General features: G+C 38.9%; 1 protein-coding gene and 1 long non-coding RNA gene across 2 annotated transcripts; one reads left to right on the top strand and one right to left on the bottom strand.

Moving 5' to 3' along the window:
• Nucleotides 1–4,985: 4,985 nt before the first annotated feature.
• LOC132032435 (uncharacterized) lies at nt 4,986–5,840 on the bottom strand. The gene is made up of 2 exons (XR_009408443.1): nt 5,711–5,840; nt 4,986–5,626 (listed from the first exon to the last, which is right to left on the bottom strand). It is a non-coding gene; the product is annotated as an uncharacterized LOC132032435 (long non-coding RNA).
• A 12,979-nt stretch (nt 5,841–18,819) lies between these two features.
• Nucleotides 18,820–20,443, top strand: LOC132034383 (uncharacterized). Its single transcript, XM_059424717.1, has one exon. It carries the CDS (start codon nt 19,085–19,087, stop codon nt 20,291–20,293), a length of 1,209 nt encoding a protein of 402 aa, XP_059280700.1. The 5' UTR covers nt 18,820–19,084; the 3' UTR covers nt 20,294–20,443.
• Nucleotides 20,444–22,656: the final 2,213 nt, after the last annotated feature.

Below are 22,656 nucleotides of genomic sequence, written 5' to 3'. Positions count from 1 at the left end.
ATGAAACCCCGAGTTTATATGGCCGGTAGAGTGTATATATATATATATATATATATATATATATGATGCGTGCACCACCGAATATATATATATATATATATATATATATATATATATATATATATATATATATATATATATATATATATGATGCGCGCACGGCCTAGCTTGGGTACGGATAACCACGAGCCTTGGTAGGGCAGTATGTATGACCTCGAGCCTTGGTAGGGCCGAGGGTATGTGAAACACCGAACCTTCGTGGTCGGGTATGCTATATAAATGCTATGTATATGACATCGATACGAGTACGAACATCGCTAAGTATATGTAAATGCTATGTATATGCAATGTGTATGATATGTAAATGATATGAATATAAGTATGAATGGAAATGTGAATACGAATACAAAAATGGATACTAAGGGTAAATGAGTACGGATACGGATATGGATGTATGTACACGGATACGCAATAGAAATGGAATGTCCCTATGAAAAGCAAGTATGTGCTATGACGACGATACTATTATCTCCCATCCTATGATATTTCATATGTTGTCTATTATCTTTCATATTGATGTTGATCATGCTTTACATACTCAAGACATTCTTCGTGCGACGTCCTTTTGTTTGTGGACGGTGTCATGCCCGCAGGTGGCCAGGGAGACAGACTTGACCTATAGCCTCATTATTCAGGGACTACATAGCGGAGCTCCATTTTATTTGGAGCTACAACTTTTGGTATTAATTCTTTTGTGTAAATAATTATGGGCACGGCGGGGTCTGTCCTCCGCCTATACGATATGACATACTCTTCTTAGAGGCTCGTAGACATGTGTATATGGTTAGATGTGTTTGGCCTTGTCGGCCTATATTTTGGATATTATTTTGTTAGCCTCGTGCATGTACATTGATATGGGCCTAGTTGTTAATGATGATATAGATGTATTGTGGCCTAATGGGATTAGTATGATTGATGAATGAAAAGTATGATTTAGCCATGTGGCTCACCTAGATGTGATGTGAAAGTATGTTAAGAGGTGCCCGAGTGGGTTAGCACTGGGTACCCGTCGCGGCCCTTCGGTTGGGTCGTGACAAAGATGATAAGATTCTGAGAGCCGCCTCAGTATCATGGCATTCAGGTAAAGGGAATGATCGATTGAGGAGAACGACAGATCGAGATTCAAGACCATCATATGACAGGTATCAACCTTACCCATCTGATCGAATGGGCAACGGGCGCAACAGTGAATCGAGTAAGAACGATAGGAGGAATGATCGAAGGAATGATCGAGGCCCAAGTAATCGCGGATTGATGCACAGAAATATTATCGATAGAACCTCGGGAAATAGAGAAATTTCAAGGTTGTCCGAGTATAATTTCTGCGTCGATGTAGCGACCATAGCAGCAACCGTTATCCGTAACAGGGAAACGAGGCACCCAAGGCCAATCCAATCTGATCCAGAGAAGCGGGATAAAAGCCTTATTTACAAATACCATCACACTCCACGTTATCGAACCGAAGATCGGCGGCTGAGAGAGAGGTTGCCGTCTGTTTAATTTGGACACCTTCGAGAATTTCTAAGTGAACGAGCAAAAATTCACTTCAAGAACGTGGACGCCAACAAGCGAATGAGCAGACGAAGAGTCTTAGCAAGTGATCCACGTGATCGTGGGAGGAACGGACGTCCCCCTGAGGCCAGTCGTGAAACGCACCAAAGTTTCCATAACAAGAGAAAAGCGTATTCGGAATTATGACCCCGACGGTCCCATCTCATTCAGTCACGAGGACATGGAAGGCATCGTTCAGCCTCATAACGACACACTGGTAATATATGTCCTCGTCGATAAATTTAGAATTAAACGTGTGGCCGATCGATCCGTAGCTCGACTAATATCATCCGAATGGAGAGTCATCGAGCACTCAGATCGTTAAATCGTATCATGCCAAAGAATACGAGTCCTCAACGGATTCAACATGGCCCTAAAACGACAAAGGGCGAAATCAACTTACCAATCAACACGACCGGAACTACGCAGCAGACCAAATTTTATGTGATAGAGGGAGACATGAGATACAACGCATTATTGGGAAGACCATGGATTCACCTCATGAAAGCGTTCCCCTCAACTATGCATCAGGCGTTGAAATTCCTGACCTCAAAAGGGATCAAAACCGTTCATGGTGAGCAACAAGCCGCAAAGGAAATGTTCGCGGTCGAAGAATCTATTACGACGACAATGATACCGGAATGGAACAAAGGGGAAAGTGCCAAATAGAAATCACAGATTTCAATCCCTGAGTTGTCGGAGAATCGGAATAGGAACACACTAGATAAGGAGTTAGAGTTCGGGGTTCCGAGGACCTTTGTGGTACTCGATGATTCAGATGCCACTAAATCCACAATCGAAGAGCTCGAGCAAGTCATATTGTTCGTTCATCTACCTGACAGGAAGGTATACCTGGGCACGGGGTTAACCCCCGAGCTCAGGAAAGAATTTGTTGAATTTCTTAAAAATAACTCAGATTGCTTTGCCTGGTGAGGTTATGATTGCGGGCTTCGAATCGGCTGCGGCTTGGGAGCCGAAATCATAGAGGCAATGCGATTCTCTCTTGTGGTCAACCAAGTGAATGGAACATTCGAAGTCAGGACGGTTTCGAATGCGGAGATACCTAGAAAACCGGCAAAGTCGTCCTTCCCCGCTCAAGGAATGACATTGGAACACGTGTCTCGAGACGAAAATAATGAGGGCGGATGCCCTTGCAAATTTGGGATCATCGGTAGAGATCCGATGGGTTCCGAATTTCGGAGCCGTGGTATAGTTGATGAGATCGGGCCATCGAGACGGGCCACGCCGAGATAAACTCGACCAAACCTTACTTGGGATTGGAGGAACAAATACACATAGACTATCTTTAAACAGAAAGCTAACTGTCCGACGTTAAGGAATCGGGCCCTCCGAACCAAAGCAAGCTAGCTTTTGTTTGTCGATGGCCGATTATACCGAAAGGTCATTCCACGAAGCCCCTTGGTGAGATGTCTATGGCCGGGAGAAACCGACTACGTTATGAGAGAAATTCACGATGGGACTTGCGAAACCATTTCGGGAGCCGACTCATCGGTCCACAAATCGGATCGACGGTTGCAGTGGAACGAGATGGAGGAGACGCCAAAAACGCTTCGCTCGAAAGTGCAACGAATACCAAAGGCACACTCCGTCAATACACCAATCCGAGGAAGAACTTCATCCGGTCCTTTCTCCATGGCCATTCATGAAATGGGGTATGGACATAGTGGGGCCTTTGCCATGGGCCCCAGGTAAGACACAATTTATTTTACTTATAACTGATTATTTCTCTAAATATGTTGAAGCACAGGCACTCAAGAAAGTCAGGGAGAAAGAAGTTTTTGATTTCATTTATGACCATATAATCTGTCGATTCGGGGTACCCGCGAAAATTGCATGCGATAACGGGAAGCAGTTCATAGGCAGCAAGGTCAGTAGGTTTTTCGAAGAATACAAGATCAAGAAGATCTTATCCACCCCATATCACCCAAGTGCGAACGGCTGTGTAAATCTACCAATAAGATTATACCGGGAGAATCTAAAGAAAAGACTAACCTACGAAGCACCGTGAAAGAGGTCTCTGCCCCGAGGTTCACGAGCCTACCGCATAATTCCGTAAGATCCAAGCCTTTAGTGAAAACTCCGTTCTCCCACCGGTATACTTCGAGCCGAGGCTCTAATACCGTCGAAGTTGGTGAACTGTGTTTAAGATTCCAATATACCAATCGAAGACTCGAATCGTCGGAAGCAATGTCTACTGTCCCGAATCTGGGATTTGAAGAAGAAAGTTTCGGCGATATCAGGATAGCCGCATTAAAACAAAGGATGCAAAGATATTATAACGAAGGGCTAACTTTAGACATTTTCGGATTGGGGACTTGGTCGAGAAAGTCACACTTCACACCAAGAACCCCGACGAAGGAAAAATTGGCCCCAAATCGGGAGAGGGCATGCACGAGTCACCTAATAATTGGGGAAAGGTTCCTATCACCAGAAACGAAGATGAAAAACTTGTTGAAAATAGCCGGAACGTGGCACGCCTAAAAGTTAGGTATTATTGTTAAAGGTATGAATAACCTTTCTTTTCTCGAAATCTAGCAACCGTGCATACAACCTAATGGGCATCGGGAGCGACAACGGGAAACCGAGAGTCATAGACTTAGGACCGAAAGCATGTCTTGCCTTTTTCCCTTCGACCGTTTTTGTCCTAAAGTGGGTTTTCCGCAAGGTTTTTAATGAGGCGCGCCGAATGGCCGTCTACGCAAATACGACGGCCATCAAAGATCGGGGACTGAAGATTGCACATATCGGACCAATAGTACACGAGCCCTCACATTTCGAACTCGAATACTAGGGGACTACTATACCCTGAGCTAAGTGATAACTATTTAAAGCCAAGGCTTGAACGATAGGACCAGATGTAAAGACCAAACGATCGATTGAATCGTGTCCAATTAGTTTGTTCTTGCCAGGGCAATGATTGTAATTAAATCTCCGGTCCATTGATAAAAATCTTGTCCCGATCAAGATGATATCGTATTGCTAATATTGTATTTCGCCGGACCAGACTCCTAAATATGTGAAATACGTAAATATTAAAGACTACGGTCTAAAAAACCTTAAGCAAGTTTTAAAGACTATGTTCTAAACAGTTAAAGACTACGGTCTACAGTTAAAGATTACGGTCTAAAATACAAAATTATTGTGATCCGGTTTATCTTGCCATTTATAAATAAAACAATGATCAAAGTCAACACGGACTAAAAACCCGATCAAGTCACGCGACTTAGAGACGTCTAAGTTTGCAAATAAGGTCGTTTGCATGCCGCATACACTCGATCACGAATCACTACCACTTCAAATTTTATTCTTGCTAAAGCAATAATGCAAGCCAAGGCAATGGCATGAATCGAACAAACATCAAACTGAGGAACACTTCATAAAAGGCAACGAAAAGCGATGAATTGGCCGAATGAAAATATTTTTTTATATATATAGAGGATTTACAAAGGCTCAAACAAACGGCTTTATAACAAAAAGAAACATAAGGCTCCTAAGCCTAATCTTCACCCGAACCTTCGGTCTCTTCCTCGGCTGACTCGAGTTCGTTATCCGAATCCTTAGGATCGAACACAGCCTTCGTCTTTACCTGAGGCCTCTTTGTCTCCTTGATTAGATCTGATAAATCGATTTCGGTGGCTTGAATTTCTTCGAGGGCCTCTCTTCGAGATAAACACCACACGTACTCGGCCCGAAAATCACTAGCCTTCTCGGCGGCGGTCACGTCGGCTTTATACTGGTCCAACATACCGTCGTAGCTCAAGATTTAGCCAAGGGATTTTTTATGTTCAGCCCGCAGATCGGTAATGTCCAGGCCAAGGCTATCCCGCTCCGCCTCGGCCGCAGCAAGTGCTGACCTGAGTTCCTTAACTTGCTCCATTGCTACCCGAAGCTGCTCTTTAAGAGCATCCCGCTCAGCAACAACACCATTTGTCGTTTCTTGGAGGGTTTTGAGTTTGGGTTTGATCCCATCAAGCTCCGCCCGAAGTTGATCAATCTGGCTAACATAAGCCCGGGCCTGAGAGGGAGTGGCGTAAGCATCGGCTATTAAAAGCTTATTATAAACTTTGAAAGCCCTTACCTTCTCTGCCAGCTGGTCATGTTCCTGCTTGGCCTCGATAGCCTCGTTTCGAGCTGCTGCCAAATCTGATTTAAGGGTAGAGAGATCCGGGAGTGTTGAGATATATTCCAATTGCACTCGTAAAGATCACCGAGCTCGTCCGTCTCCCTCGGTTCTCTTCGCCAAGCTCCTCGAGAGATGATCCACTTCCAACCTAAGTCGATGAAAGCTTGCATGATGAAGCACGAAGGCCTATAAGAAAAAGAGAAGCTGTTGTTAAGATGAGGCAAGGAAATAGAGCTAAGTGTAAAAACGAAGGAACTGGACATACTCGGTTCAAAGCTTGCTGAGCCTTGTTGAAAAGGCGGATTCGCCGACTTCGGCCATCTTCCGATCCTCTTGTATTACACTTGAGGGTACAGATTTGGCCGACCCTGACCGGCCCCGATAACATGTTCATATCGGCCGATACCTTAAAAGAGATCAACCTCTTTCGATTCGGGTCGGCACTAGGGCAAGAAAATTTTTCTCCAATCTGGGACCGGAGTTAACCCCGAAATGGTTAGCCACGGGGATGGATAAGTTTTCGAAGCCCGACATGCTAGATACATGTATTTCATAATTCCCATAACCGGTTGTCTCTTCTGGCCCTGTTGGCCCCTCGGTCATTTTGCCTTTGGCCTTAGCATCGTCGGTGGGAATATCCACTAATCGAGGGGGCGAGTCATGTATGCAAATAATGGTCTCAGCCGAAGCCACAGCTTGTATCGGGAGGACAGAACCAATACCATATAAAGGCGGAATGTAAAGTACCTTTGAACCCGGTACAGAGGGAGCTGCCTTCGATCCAGGGGATGCGGTCGGGAGTCGCCCCGAGCTTCGAATGGGCGCGGGATCGATAATAGCATCTGTGGACATCCCGATTTTCAGCCTGACGCTCCCCACATCCGTCGGCCTTGGGATATCCCTTGAGCCTACCGGCATTGGACTTGAGTTTTCCACCAAGGGTGGAGTAATCTCTATAGGGCCGGTCAGCTCTTGATTGATGCCCTCGTCGGTAAGCCGGCGCCTGGCTGACACCTGGTCTTCATTATCAGAATGATCCGATAGTTGACCAACAACATCGGCGTCCAGGGCCCAGGCCGAGACATCTTTCGAAGAGGGCTCTTTGGTTGTGAGCCTCAATTTTTTTCTTGTCCCAGAAGGAGCTCGAGAAGACTTGGAGGATCGCCTTTTCCTCCTCTCGGTCTTATCTCCTTGGTCAGGAGCTTCGATGTCTTGTTCATCGGCTGAAGCCTCTACAACCTCTTTCCCTCGGATTTTGGTGGCCTTTGAAAGACCTGTAAAGGAAAGAAGAACAGGTTGAACTTATCAAGCGCAGTATAGCACATAAAGAGGACGGAGCAACGCTCTGGTAGAAGAACTTACCGTGATTCCCGGCCTCGCACCGGAACCGAGACAAATGCCGCCAGTTGCGATCGGCATAGGTAAGTTGGGAACAGATCTTCCCAATCCATTCATCAATGTTTGGAACCGCACTGAGGGTTCGAACAAGTGCTATGAACATACGAGTAAAATCAAAGAGTCAGTGTAGGTTCAGACATATGACCATACCGTACCAAAGTAAAGCTACTTACGGGTTGGGTTCCATTTCTCGGGAAATGGAAACTTCTCAGCAGGAATCAGATCCCCTGTTCTGACTCGGACAAATCTGCCCTGCCAGCCTCGGTCTCTATCTTCATCAAGACCAGAAAAGGGAGCTTTTTTGGCTCGTTTGGTGAGTTTAATCATACCCTCTCGAAAAACTCGAGGAGCGCATGGGCCGGAGAAGATGGCTCGTACGTGAAGGGAATATTCACGTTCGTAGTAAAGTAACGGAGGAGTACAACGATTCTCCAAAATGATGGATGAATCTGATCGAGGCAAATAACATACCGTTTGCAAAAATCCACTATCACGGGATCAAGTGTACTAAATGTAAAAGGGTAGGTATAAACGCTTAAATACCCTTCCACATGGGTCGTTACAGCTTCAGCCTGATCGGGAATAACGACCTCCATACCACTTCCACCCGATCTTCCCTTAACTTTTGTTCAAGTTTACTCGGGGGTATCGTGCACAAATAATCTGATATATCGGCACCTCGATCCCCTTGTTGAGAAGAATTCTCAACTTTGAATCCCTAATGGTCGCGTAATCTTATGGGATAAAATCTGTCAATACCGGCTCCGCTTTTAAGGCCGAAGAGGTCTCGCCGGTCTTCACTTTTGAAGATTTTCTCATTGTTACGGAAGTAGCAAGGTATGAAGACTTGTATGAAGGTTTGAAGATGAGATAAAGAACAGATATGAAGGTTTGCGTATCCAAGTACACGAAGGTAAAAAAATTTTTTGGTAAAAATCAGAAAAGTGAAAAAGTGAAAGGGGAAGGCTTGCTTTTATAGAGTGGGGCCGAGACGGTTCACATTTCGTAACCGTCTCCGCGTCTAACCGGGTCTCGACACGTGCCGATGTCAGAGCGATGTGACAGATTTGACCCTGATCTTATCTGTCCATGGGAAGCGTATAGGAGAAGGAACCGAATCACCACTATAGGTCGTCAAGGCATACGAACCCGGTCATTTTCGATCCCATTTTTCTAATAAGTTCCCGAGGCCCCCCTATTTTCTATATCGAAAACCCCGTAGCGGAGGCCCTGATGAGGCCCAAGTCGGGCCTTGGCTTTTGATAGTATGATCAAGTAAGGCTGTCGTTCGACCACAAAGGATGCGGTTCCGAATCGAGTACGGTCGAACACAAAGAGTAAAGTATGCAAACGTAACGGCCGATAACAAGGCGTTTCAATTTTGGGTAAACGACAGACCGAAATAACAATTGATCAAATATTGCAAAGGCATATACAAAAGAACAAGTTCAAACAATGCAAATAGAATACTTAGTGAAGTCCGATAAAAAATCGATCCGCAAAATTCTATTAAAATTGTTCCATTTCGCAAAACCTCGACCTTCTCGGATACATTGTTCCGTCAGAAAAGCGAAAAAGGCCCTACTCTACGGACATAAACTAAAAAAAAAAAAAAAAAAAGGGAAAGAAAGAAAAATAGTAACACCCCCAACTGGCATAGTAAGCCGAAGGTTGAGAACTCCGGCCTATCCTCCGGGATGCTGCGATGGACATAAACTAAAAAAAAAAAAAAAGGGAAAGAAAGAAAAATAGTAACACTCGCAACTGGCATAGTAAGCCGAAGGTTGAGAACTCTGGCTTATCCTGCAGGATGCTGCGACGATACATGACACCATCTAGATATCCCCGAAACTTTCACCAGAAGCCGATGAACCAGGGACACTAGGTTCCGGCAAATCCTCTTCATCAAGTACTATTGTCAGCAGGGGTTCGCCAAGATTTATCTCCCGACGGTTCTCCCTGATATGACGAGTTCGGACCCGAGAGCCAACCCCCAAATGTTTAACCGGGATACTTCCAGTCTCTCGGCGTCTAGGTATCCTCGGCGGCGTCGATGTTTTCCTTCCCCGAGCGACATCCTCAGCTACGACTTTTCCCTTCGAAGATCTTCTCGTCGGAAGTCCTGAAAATCAAATACACTGGGTTGAAATACGATGCAGAGAAATGAAAGTCGAGCGATAGGATTAAGAAGTTACTGTGGTTTTTGCCTTTCCACCCTGGGTGCCAATCCTCCGGAACGACCGAGTTACGGAAGGCTCCTAGAAGGGTAACCACCCATTCAAAGATAGTTATAACGAGCTCAGGTTCAATCAGACTTTGTGATGGGTTCCACATCTCCGAAAAATTGGTGGACGATGGACGATAAAGTTGAGCTATACGTATCATCACAAACCGATGAAGCCACCCCCGGTCATAATCATCCTCGGGGTCAATCAGGCTTCGGTTTCCCCGAGGAAGTACGTGAACAATTCCCCCTCGAATCACCCGAGGTATGTATATGTGAAGTAAATGATCAAGGGTGAAGGGAATCCCGGCTATGTTAGCCGACATCTTGATGCAGTATACAAGTCTCCAAATCTGTGGAGCAATCTGGCCGATACACACTCGATACCCGCGACAAAAGTCCTCGATCACTCGAGGAACAGGGAGAGTAAACCCGATGGCGAAAGGATAGGTGTACGACAACGAGTAACCAACAACATGGTGATTTATTTTTACCCCATTCCCAACAGGGCGAACGTCGACATCTGCGCCTAAATTGTAGTCTTCCCTGACTACGGTAATGGTGGTATCATTGATACATGATTCGAAATTCTCCACCGAATCAAGATGGTGAGAGACTTTGCAGTCACCTGCGTATTTAAATCCCGATGGAAGTCTATCAACAGCAAGAAACTCTAATTCCTCGTCAGGACCAATAGCCCCTGGGCGAGCGGAAAGCGGAGATTAAGGAGGAGACGAAGACTGATCTTCACCCTGGGTTAGTAATGGAGGAGAAGCCATAACCGTGGTAAGGATGTGAGTTTGATATGCAACCACAATAAGATTTGGAGAAACAGGGTTTAGGGTTAGAGAGTAAAAATGCATGGTAAAGGAAAAGAACATGGCTTTATATAGAGGAGAGACCAATGGGTTTTGTAGTAGATTGAGGACTCTGACAAAGGGCGGCTTCCCAAGAAAGATTTGGCGGCTAAATGATAATGACCTAGCATCGAGCAGAGTGAAGTGTTGACTAGAAGGTCTTGTCCTAGGTAGATGGAGTCTTCCTTTACTCGGCTTTATTTGGGTCCATTTAAACGCAACAAATTTCACCTCGGGAAATGGGGGGACTACATGTATACGGGTAAATCCGAGGATATGATATACTCGGTTTCCCGACGTGAATACTATGTTCGTCATGCTCGGCCAGGATAAGACCGATATATCGTGCCCGATCCGGAATGAGACATTAAGGCAGGATGAAGAGGCGGTTAACCACCATGAGGAGAAGACTGGAATATCCGCCCTCAGCAGGATATTTCGACACCAATCCCGGCAACAGTTGTCAACAGATTCCTTTCCTTACTTAGAATTGTACTAGGGTTAGGACTCCTTTACTGTATAAAGAGGAGGCCCCCATTTATTTTGAGGGATTATTCTTTTATTGATTTTCACTCGACCGATAAAGGAAAAATCATGTACTAAGCAAGGTAATACAATTATCTGAGTACATTCATCTTTTCTAAAATTCTCTTTGTTACTCATTGTTCAAACATCCGTCGATCGTCCCGGATTCGACCTCGGTTCCCGTGCCGAGCCGATCATTATTCATTTTGGCTAGATCTATATATTTCATTTTACTTATTCGTTTATCGTGTAATCTAATCTCGTGTTGAATTAAACCATATATCCTCAGCACCGTATACAAATTCAATTGTTTTCCATTTTAAGGTTAAACACATGTATCAAAAGTTATGGATTCAGATGAATATGAATGATGCAAATGATGAAGTGAAAGACGTAGATTCATATGGGTAATAGTTTGTTCTTACTATCGAAGGACAGAAGTTCAAAGACATAAATCTTTTTTTTTTCAGGAGATTATATTCAAATTTACTAGTGGTAATTAATTTTATTTATTTATTATTTTTTGACGACATTATTTATATAGTTTGATGAGGTTTTGGCTAGCTTTGAAGTGTAGCAAATGGATATTATGTTTGAAGCTGTGGAGGTGATTTTTTTTTTTTTCGCTTGTCCTTCTTTTACATTTTTCCGCTATTAGTTATGTTTCCTTTTGGTTAAAACTATTAATCTGCTTATGTGACTTATGGGTAATCGTCGAAGAATTGTTACGCAAATTCAAATATCAGTAATATTTTTTGTTAACTTGGAATGCTTTATGCACCTGTTATCCTTTAGAATTTTTTACTTTTTTATTTTTCTACTTTTAAATATTCCTTGAATTTTTCTTAGCTAGATGAAAGTTTAAATAAGCTCTATTAGTAATATGTAATTAACTATATGATACATCGAAATATATAAGTATCTACTGTAAATAAATCAAATTTATGAATTAACCCTGAAGTGATTTATTAAAAGTGTTTTCGTTCTCATAGAAAAGGGGGATATTATTTAAATATATTATTACTTATTTGGTCTTTTTATAAATTTACTTATGATTTTTTGTACTGCGTGGAGCACCCTAAATGAAATTTCATTCTGAGATTCTATACTTCTTGGATCTATGTTGAAAAGAAGAGAAAAGATAAAATTGGTCGATGAATAAATTAATTTTTTAATTAAAAATATTAAAATAAGTATTATGTTTATATTTTAATTTTCTTTAATGCGGATAAATTCACTAGTGTATAATAAGATTACGTGCATTTAATACACAAGTAGAAATGTTTAAAGATGCATAATGCCTTCAAACTACATAATTCATATAAAAGTCCATGTATTACTTTTTACATAATAATTCATATATTACTATGCATTGAACAATAATCTCTCTACTGTTACTCACTGTATAAGTATTTCTTGCAATGTATATAATTCACACATAATTATCATGTAAATCAAAGGACTCCTAAAAGTTTTGAAATCAACAATTTGGAGTAATAGTCATGGCAATCCATTTTAGCATAATATAAGCATAAGATTTTTTCTTTAAAGCATAAGAAGAAAAATGATCAAGAGATTATGGAAAAATCACCAAGGGAAAATACCCTTCTCTTCAGTCACGTCTTGTCCTACACCTAGAGCTGCATCAGTATTTCTTGGGACTTTGGACAAACAATATATTGGCAGGTCTAAGATTCTTCTCTCTTCTTTTTTCTTTTTTCATTTAAAGGCTATCCTTGTTCCACATATATGTAGGTCTGCACACAAATTTGTAAGTAATCAATGTGCGCACACAAATTAATGGGTTAGTTATGTTCTCATCTCTTTAGTTTCTTCCAGCAACGTAGACGTCTCACTGTAGTTCCATTACTATTGCCTTGACCTCTTGTGTTGATGTGTGTCGTAGCTATAAATAAAATGTTGGAATATTTAGTTTATAATATTAGAAATTCCTTTTTTCTTCTTATTTCGAGCGACGTGAGAGTCAATTTCTCGAATGATCACTCAACTTAAGTAAATTATTTAATAACATTATTTATCTATCTTTTATTCCTCATATGATCATTAAAATTAATACATTTGCCTTATAAAGTAATAAGAGCTAAAATTCACTTTAAAAATAAAAGAAAAAGCATCAAAGTAGTCCTTAAGTTTGAATTTTCAATTAAAATAGTTCTTATTCTTTAACATAAAATACTAACAACTTTTTAATGATACAAAATAGTACAATTTTAGTTCAACTCTAAGTGTGATATTAAAAGTAACGAAACACACAAAAAAATTGTGACTACTAACTTTAGAAATGAAAAAAAAAACCCTTTGTCATTTTATCGCTACTAAAATAAGAATATGAAATAGCCTATATGTACTCTATTTAATTTGTTTAGAAACTAAGGAATTCAACAATAAAATAATATTTTCTATTTATTCATTTTATGAGTAACTTTATTTTGACAAAATAGCTTAAATTAGTTGTTAGTTTCTTCTACGGTAGAAATTATTGCCAGGACATTCATAACTATTAGGTCCTAATATGAAAAAAATTCAGGTATAAAGATTAATCATAAAAGAAAAAAAATATAGATGCATATTGAATGACATCATCATAATAATATAAATTATTCATCATCACATAAGATAAGGAGATTCTATATTATCATTATGATGTACTAAACGTTTTTAAAGTTTTCGAATATTATTTTTGTCAATCTTGTATATTTTTTGAGTGAATTATTTTCCCCCTCCAATGCTAAAAAAAATTAAATAGCTCTTGCAACTTCGAACAATAGTTGTTCCTCTCTTTATCTCATTTAAAATTTTTAGTACCTATTTTACTCTTTACAGTAACACTCTTCTTACTTTTAAACATTATTGATGAGTTATGATACCTTATGTTATGTTTTGATGATTTGACAAATCCTAAGAAATCGGATATGTCCTACGTGTTGCTATGTTGACATGTCAGCCCGTTAAGAATGCAGTTTAACCGGGCCTCACTACACAAGTCAGTAGATATGTTCATATAAAAGGACGTATATGTTTTCGTAGGACCTCGTACGAGATCAAAGTTCCCGCCAGATATGTTCATATACGAATGACCAACTATGCGATTCGTAGGACCAACGAGACGTCCGTAGCTGTTGCTTGGTCAATCGTATAACCGTAAAGATACCGATATCGTTGTTAGCAGTGTAGCAAACAGAGGCAACAGTAGTTGTCGAGCCCGTTCAAGAAGTCACGAGGGACCAAAGTTCCTTCCGGATTTAGAGACTGTCCCCTGGAGTGCTGAAAGTCAACTCCTACAAACAAAGTCACGGGACACTTTTAGGCAAAGCAAGAAGAATACAACAACAGAGAACTGGAAGATGGGTTGTCACCTTCTCACCCCTTCCCCATATATACAACACCATGCCGAAATGAAGATTTCGTGTCAAATCAAATTGCTCCATCCTAAGTGCAATTCTTTACCTCTCAAGGTGTTCTCCAAGAACAAAGCCTCAACAAACTGAAGGACCAGATTCAGAACTGAAGGTGCTTTAGGTCTTTAGGTTGTTGAGTCTTTATTCTTTTGTGCTAAATTGTAAACCTACTCTTCCCTAAACGGAAGCTAGTCGTAGGTGTTCTAAATTCTCAAAGTCAAGCTTTTTAGCCGATACACCTGGCTAGAGTTAGCTCACGATGTATTAGTGGGTGGGTGGCTAGAGTTAGTCACGGTGGTGAATTCTCAAAGGGTGCCTTTGAGTGGTACACTAGGCTAGAGTTATTCTAGGTGTATTAGTTTATTTTGCTAGGGGTAGTCAAGTGTGAAGGTTATGATTGGGCTATTGTAAGGGTGAGGGGTTGCGAGAGAGTTAATTCCTAGCTTACAATCGGTTGTAATGGGTTGCTCGCTAGTGGAGTTGAAATCCTAATGGGTAGGTCATGATTTTTAATCCTCGAGCAAGGAGTTTTCCACATGGGAAAATTGTTGTTCTCATTCTTGCACTATCTCAGAAAACTGGTAGCAACCAGGTCTCTCTATATACTTTGTTTGGTGGATGTGTAGCCTCTAACAATTATGATTTGTTTGTTTCTTTTTTTAATCTGTATTATGAACTTACCTATACGACGAACACAATCTAATTTACGAAGTAAGAAAAAGTTGGAGGAATATTATTGTCCGGTTAAAAAATAAGGGATGTTTTAACTCAAAGTCCAAACTTAAGGGACTATTTTGACTCTTTTTTCTTTTATTTTAAAGTGACTTTTGACCCTTGTTACTTTATAAAGCAAATGGATAAACTTCAATGATCATTCGAGGAACAAAGAAAAGATAAATAATTTTACTAGGTAATTTCCTTAAGTTGAGTCTCCATATAAGGAATTGACTCAGTGATATGATGACTTACATTTTTTTTTTGGTTAAATAGACACTACTGATATATATATCAAATATATTTGCATCCTAGTTACATTAGAGTTTATGGCTCCAGGGCCATTCAATTGTCTAAAAATATCATCCCCATGGGTGTTAGCAAAATTTACAATCCGATTAGATGAAGTACCACATTGATCATCAAAATATACATTTCTAACAAAAATAGGAGGGGCTTCCAATAGCTTTACTTCATTAAACAAAAGTTGCTTCCCTCCTTCCTTGGCCAGCAAATCTGCTACTTTGTTCTGCTCTATGTAGCTATGGCTTAGTTTCGGATGCCCCAGCCTCCCATTAAGTACCTGCATTCAGAAATGATAGACTTGTAAGGAAGATGGCCTTCTTTGATCATTTTAATTACCTCTATTGAATCTGAGCTGATTTCTAGTGGTACTAGGTTATGCTCCAAAGCAATTCTGAGTCCCTGCATAATAGCCATTAGTTTAGTAAGAGTATTGGTAGTGTGAGGTAAACCTTTCATAAACCCAATTCCCACTTTCATCTCTAAACACTCCTCCCATCCCACATATACCGGGATTTTTTTGACAAGCTCTATCAACGTTTATTTTAAATCTATTACCCTTGGGAGGTTCCCACTTGATAGAAATAGTCATTTTTTGCTTAGGGGTATTAGAGTTTCTGCCAAGCATATTAAATTCAATAGCATGGTCTTTGAGGGATACTCTCTTGTATGATTGAAGAGATTCTGGTTTCTATTCAACCAGATTCCCCAGAAACAAAAAGGCATTAAGGTATCCCAATTGATTAGGTTATCAAAGTCTTTGTTCCTAAGACTATCCCAGGTCGTGATCCAGTTACCCACACTACTAAAGGAGGAAGAATGGATAGGGGGATTACTCTTTTGGGCCAAGTAGTTCCAGAACTGCCTGCTGATATAGCAATCAAATAGAAAGTGGTTGATATCTTCAGGCTGTTGCCCACAAGAAGCACAGGTAGGGTTAATATTTAAGCCTATAGAGTGAAGATAGGAGGCTGTTGGGAGCCTATTGTGGTTCAGGATCCAAAAGAAGTACTTTATTTTGTTTGGGGCCTTGAGATTCCATATTCTCTTAAAGTTCATAATGAGGCCATCGATGCACTATGGTCAGATCTATTGTCCAGCATTTTATAGGTTGAACTTGAACTAAACTTACCATTGCTAGTGAGTTTCTAAAAACTAAAATCTTCCTTAGTGTTGTAAGGGCTAACGTGAGTGTTATTAATCACTTCTTTTATGTTATTAGGAAAGTCAAAGGAGAGATTGGTTAGGTTCCAAGTTCCGTTCTGATGAAACTCACAGACTTTTTTTAGATCTTCTCCCCTAGGTAAGGGTCTTTGAATGACTTCTCTAAGACTAGGGCTATGAGGAATCCAGTTATCATGCTAGAAGTTGACAATATTACCTTTTATTAACCACCCATTGAGTAGCTTTGCTACAGTGCTTGTAACCTTAAAGAATATTAGTCCAAGTCCTAGAAGGGTGTCTAGTCTTTGGCCTACGCTCTTAGTAATCGAGTAGCAGGCCCAAAAGAGATTCGGTTTTTTTGTGAGTCTCCCAGCTTAGATTTGAAGTTGGTTTGGTTTTTTACTTCAGCTTTCTGAATGCCTAGTCCCCCATCTACTTTGGGTTTGGTTACAGTTTGATAACCTATTAGATGGAGCTTTTTCTTCTCAGCAATGGTTCCCCAGATGAAGTTCCTTTGGACTCTATTAATTTGCAGGGTAATTTTAGTGGGAAGCTTAATATATTGCATGACATGGTTAGGGATGCTACTAAGACAGGCTTTAGTGAGGGTTGTCCTACTAGCTATGTTTAGGAATTTGGTTTTCCAGCCAGCTAGTTTAGCCTTAAGATTATCTAGAATAAATTGGAAATTAGCATTGCAAGGCCTATTCCGGAGAATGGGAGAGTTCCAAACGAACAATTTCAACGAAATCTTTCAATTTCTTATTTTACTATGTTCAACTGCCCAGGTATTTTCCAAAGTTGTCTCTAGGTTTTATGGACATATAGTTAGAAAGATCAGCTCTGTCCCTAGAGCTGCAGTTTTTGGAGAAGACTACTTTAGACTTGGCATAGTTTATCTTTTGACCAGAAACAACACTAAACCTGTTAAGAGTAGTGACGATAGTATGACAATTCTTATAATTTGCTCTGGCAAACAAGGTTAAATCATCAGCAAAGAACAAGTGGGAAAGTTTGGGGCCATTTCTGCTAATAGAGATGGGATTCGAGTTAAGAATATCCACTTCATTGTTAATACTTCTAGAAAGTCTTTCCATGCATAATATAAAGAGGTATGGGGATAGAGGATCCCCATGTCTAATACCCCCAGTAAGCTTAAAGAAATCACGATGACTTACATTTGTTTGCATAGAAGGTTGTTATAATGAGATCTTTTAATAAACTAAATTATTTTACTTTCTTGGTCTATTTTTCTCCCTTCAATCCCTTTATCAGTATATTTTTCTCCCTTCAATCCCTTTATCAGTATCTTCTCTCTTTTCTCTATTTCTCTGCTATTTTAATGAGTTATGACTTGGTTTATTTTTCTGTTCAAATTAATATATTCTTCTTTAATTGGACAAGAAGCTAAACTATCTAGGAGAAGATAAATCACATTGAACATCTTAACTTTGAAATTAACAAAAATGTGAAGTGTAACTGAAAATTTTAACTATTACTACCTCTTTTCGCGAACAAGTCACGTACTCTATATCAATGTATATTAGAAAGAATAACGGCTAATTAGGATTGGAGTAATGTTGAAGTTTACACAATTAAACATCATAGAACCCAAGTGCGATTTACAACTAGTTGGGAATTTTGAGTACTAATAATAAATGAAGTATAGTGTACTGAAAACACATACTCTTCTTGTGTACTTAAATACAGTTTAATTTATATGCTGAAGATATGAATATGTGAAAACAAGACAAGCGCATACTCTACATCAATTGTACAGTATAAAGAAGAACGGCTAATTTTAGGATTGGAGTAGTGTTGAAGTTAAACACATTAACCATCACAGAACTCAACTGTGACTTAAAATTAGTTTGATAATTACTTCTCCATAATAAACACACTCTCTCCTTATATATTACTCCCTCCGCCTCAAATAAGTGTTACCTTAGCAAAAATCATGCCTATTAATTAAGAAATCAATAAATATAACGTCGATCGAGTTTACTAAACTATATCTCTATTTATTAGATTTTTTTTAATAATTGAGCAATATTAAAGGGGATTACTTCTTTAATGTTAAGGATATAGTTGAAAAAATTTGCCAATTTTTGTCTTAAATTTCTAAAGTGACATTTATTTTGAGATAAATTTATTTTTGTTAAGATGACACTTATTTTGGGATGTAGGAAGTAATATCTATTTATATCTTAGCGTAAGTTTTATTTCTAAGTTTAATACGTTGATGACACAAATATTTAAGCATTGAAATTAATTAAAAATAATTACAAATAATTCTTTTAATAAAAATAATAGTCTGTATATTACTATCACTCAATAAACTCTAGTGTGTTCTATACCGTCGATAATATTAAATTAATTAATTTATATTTTTGTACGTACCTGTATAGCAGTATAGGGGTTCCCTTGTCTTGTTCATCAGTTTTAATTAATATGAGTTAGTCAGGTTAGCACGTGCTCCTGGGGACTACCATTTCTCCTTCCTTCAATGCCATAATTTCTCTTCTATTTTCTGATATCCTTTCATTTACACCACCTTTGACCATTTTTGCCTACTTCTTCTCCATATTTTTCCTACACTATAGTTTAATCCTTTCTTCTTTCCTACTATCCCTTCAAGTTAATATCTCTAGTAGTGTGGTCCAAATGAAGAACATCAAGTGAACTAATGAGTAGATAACAAGTGGAGTTTCAAGATTTGAGAAAAATGGTGATGGAAGGGATTCAAGAAGATATGGGTGATGGTAACATGATATGTACAAACCATCCTTACAAGAACAATACACCAGGTGGGATCTGTGCTTTTTGTCTTCAAGAAAAGCTTGGTAAACTTGTTTCTTCTTCTTTTCCTTCTGCTGTTTTTCCTTCTTCTTCCTCTTCTTCTACCCCTTCTTTTAGATCTGATTTTGGAGCTACTTCCTCAACTCTACAAGTCCAAACAAACAACACTCAAACCAACAATATCCAAACAAATGTTTGTAATAACAACTATAATAGTCACTATGGAAAAATGAGGAAATCAAGAATGCCTTTTCTGTTGAGTAGTAGTCATTATAATAAGAAGAAGAAAGATGGTAATAATAATAATAATAATAATAACGGTAGCAGTGTTATTGCTACTACTACTTCAGCTGCTTCAAATGTTGGCATTGTTATGAAGAGAAGCAAGTCCACAACAACCCCTAGAAACCGTATGCATTTCTTGGATAATGTTGCTGATGAAGAAGACTATACTCCTCATAGAAAAAGGTTTTGGTCATTTCTCTACTACTCATCATCCTCTAAACAGCATTCTTCTTCAACTGCTAAAAGAACTGAGAAAAACATGAGCTTTCCTTCGTCATCTTCATCTGTGAATGGTTCTATGAGGGCAAGGGACAAGAAGAAAGAAGAGTTTGTTGTAGTGGAGGAGAATGAGAGTCCTAATGAAGCTGCATTTGATAGAAAAGTATCAAGATCCAGATCTGTTGGTTGTGGAAGTAGAAGCTTTTCAGGTGATTTCTTTGAGAGAATCTCAACTGGTTTTGGTGATTGTACTTTGAGAAGAGTTGAGTCTCAAAGAGAAGGAAAGTCTAAAGTTTCATCTGTTGCATCAGGGCAAGACTGTATCAAAGAAAGAGTGAGGTGTGGAGGACTATTTAGTGGTTTTATGATAACTTCATCATCATCTTCCTCATCATCTTCATCTCATTGGGTTTCATCTGAGGAAAATATGAATGGGAAATCAAGCATAGCACCTGCATCTGTGGGGCATCAACTTGTACATGGAAGGAGCAAGAGTTGGGGATGGGCATTTGCAAGTCCAATGAGAGCTTTCAGTAAGACATCTTCAAATGGGAAAAGAGGAGGTGCCTCAAATAAGAATGCTACTCCAAATTTGACAGCTATTCCTTCTTTGTTGACTGCCAGAGGCTAAAGAAAAGGCTTTCTTTTTCCTATATTCTACTACCTTAATTCACTAAGTCTAATTAGCTACTGATCCTACTACTATAGAAATTTTACATTGTTCTTGTTTTAAAACTCTGTTTTATTTATCAGGTGTGATCCATGCTTTATCTTTTGGGAACTGCATCTTTTTCTCTTGATGTTTTTTTTTTTTTTTTTTTGTTGATGATTCTAGTCTCAATTGTTTTGCTTTTGTTGAAGCTATGATGGGCAGTGGAGTAAATAGGAAACCACTTCTTTAAGTATATTGTAAAATTGAAATAATTGGTTGAATGAAAATGCATGTAGTTTTTTCAAGAGGTGGTGGTGGTACCTCACAAATGATGAGTGTGTACTTCCTTTGTTCTATTATTGTGGAAATATTTTCAAAGGAGTGGAACAATCCAATCCAATCATGTACTGCATGTTTGTTGTACATGGCAAACTGCTTATAGGAAACTTTATGAATGGAAATAATTGTTATTTTTGTTGTTGCTATGTTAGCCTCAAAGGTGGAACTTTATGAATGGAAAGAATTGTTATTTTTGTTGTTGCTATGTTAGCCTCAAAGGTGGACCTTTATGAATGGCAAGAATTGTTATTTTTGTTGTTGCCATGTAGGCTCAAAGGTAGTATGATGATGTTATTATGGCCAATAATTTTGTTTTATTGATTTCTGTTGGTGAATTGGCTCCTAATGTTGTGTAATTATGTTAGAATTTTACTTAGCAAAAGATATTTCGTTGGAATTCTGATTGTGGTGGAGTTTTGATTTATATGCAGAGTTGGGATTAAGAAAAAGACCTTTAGAAGCTAGTAATTTTACTTTTAGACACATTAGGGATCAAATATGGTTTATCCTCCCTTCTAATTTTCAGTCAACATGTAATCTCAATACCTTTCTATTTGCGAATTGAAACAAATTTTATATATGGTTTTTTTTTCTGAATATTTGAGGGTATTGTATAGTTTTTATTTTATCTTGGTACTTAAAAGGAGAGAAAAAGAAAAGAGAAATGATTGTTGCTAGTTGCATGTGTGCAAAGAGCAAGTTTAGGATCTTGATGGAGATAGTTGGAGTGATCTTTAACTTTAATGCATGGCTTTTGTAGTAGAAATTTTTACACAAAATCACATTCTATAGGTATTTGGATTGTGTAATATTGTGGAACCCTTCCCCCTCTAGGTTGTCTCCATCTAAGAGTCTCACTGGTTCATATGCTGCTGCCCTTTTAGCTGGCAAAAAGTCACAAAAATCCATAAATAATGAGTTGCTAAGTTCATGTCACTAACTCATGTGCAAGGATTCATGGACACATCTTATCATTTTTAAAATAAAATAAAAAGGTGTTGAGAATTATTGAAAAGGAAAGGTTTTTTAGAATCAAAGACTCAAGCTTTTAGTCAAAATATAAGCACATGCTTGGTAGAGAGGACATATGCCAAAAGGTCTAAAATCAAAGTGAATGAACAAACACCCAATGTAAGATTGTCTACTTAACTAGCATTAGTGTATACATCCGCTTTAAGTCTCTTTCTCTATTCTTTGTCACTAGCTGTGAAAGAATCTTCTTTTTTAAACTTTTGCTGCATCTTAGATCCATCAACTTGACTTGTCGACCTCACTTCATCCAACCACACACCCATAAGAAATTAAATAGAAGTTGGTTTCAAATATTGCAATTTTAACCAATGAGAGAAGTGGTTCTGGCTTGGCTTTAATAGGAAGAATTCTTTGTCAGGTAAGTTATTTTGCTAATATAGTAAAACAACATGAATTTTCATCAAATTAGTTGATGTGTAATATTATATATGTAGAAGTTTAACTCTGCATTGCCTGTTGATTCCACACCAACTCATAAGAAGAAATTTTGTTTTAGCCCTTTGCTAATTTATCAAGTACTATATCCTGCAAGTTAAAAATGTCAAAACAGGAATAATGCTGAATATGTACTATAAGGCAAAAGAATAAGGCCAAATACATAGGTGGCCCCTAAACTTGTTACGATTTTTCATTTTGGCGCTTCATTTGAGAGTTTGTTTCAATTAGATACTTTAACTTTTACAAAAATGTACCAATTAAACACAAAATGGTGACATGTCAAAAAAGTGTACCAAACTGTCCTTAAGCGCGTGAACTGCTCCAAATAATATTATCCCCTTCTTCAAATAAAATTTGTTTTTTCTTTTCTTTCTTGTTCATCTTCTCTACCATCACATATCTCCCGTCGACTGTTCTTCCTCCTAGTTTCTCGGTCTAGTTTTCTTACAGATTTATCTCATTTTCGAACAATAATTAATTCATCAATTAACTTCAAAGACACAATCCTAAGATTTCAAGGTTGCTAGCATAAA

This window comes from Lycium ferocissimum, chromosome 10 (assembly GCF_029784015.1).
Source record: "Lycium ferocissimum isolate CSIRO_LF1 chromosome 10, AGI_CSIRO_Lferr_CH_V1, whole genome shotgun sequence".
NCBI lineage: Eukaryota > Viridiplantae > Streptophyta > Magnoliopsida > Solanales > Solanaceae > Lycium > Lycium ferocissimum.
Note: the sequence above shows the minus strand (reverse complement) of the source record. Positions and strands in the feature narration are given on the sequence as shown.

Bases quoted from the DNA above. Each gene is read 5' to 3' on its own strand.
- LOC132034383 (XM_059424717.1), top strand. From the start codon at position 19,085: ATGGTGATGGAAGGGATTCAAGAAGATATGGGTGATGGTAACATGATA.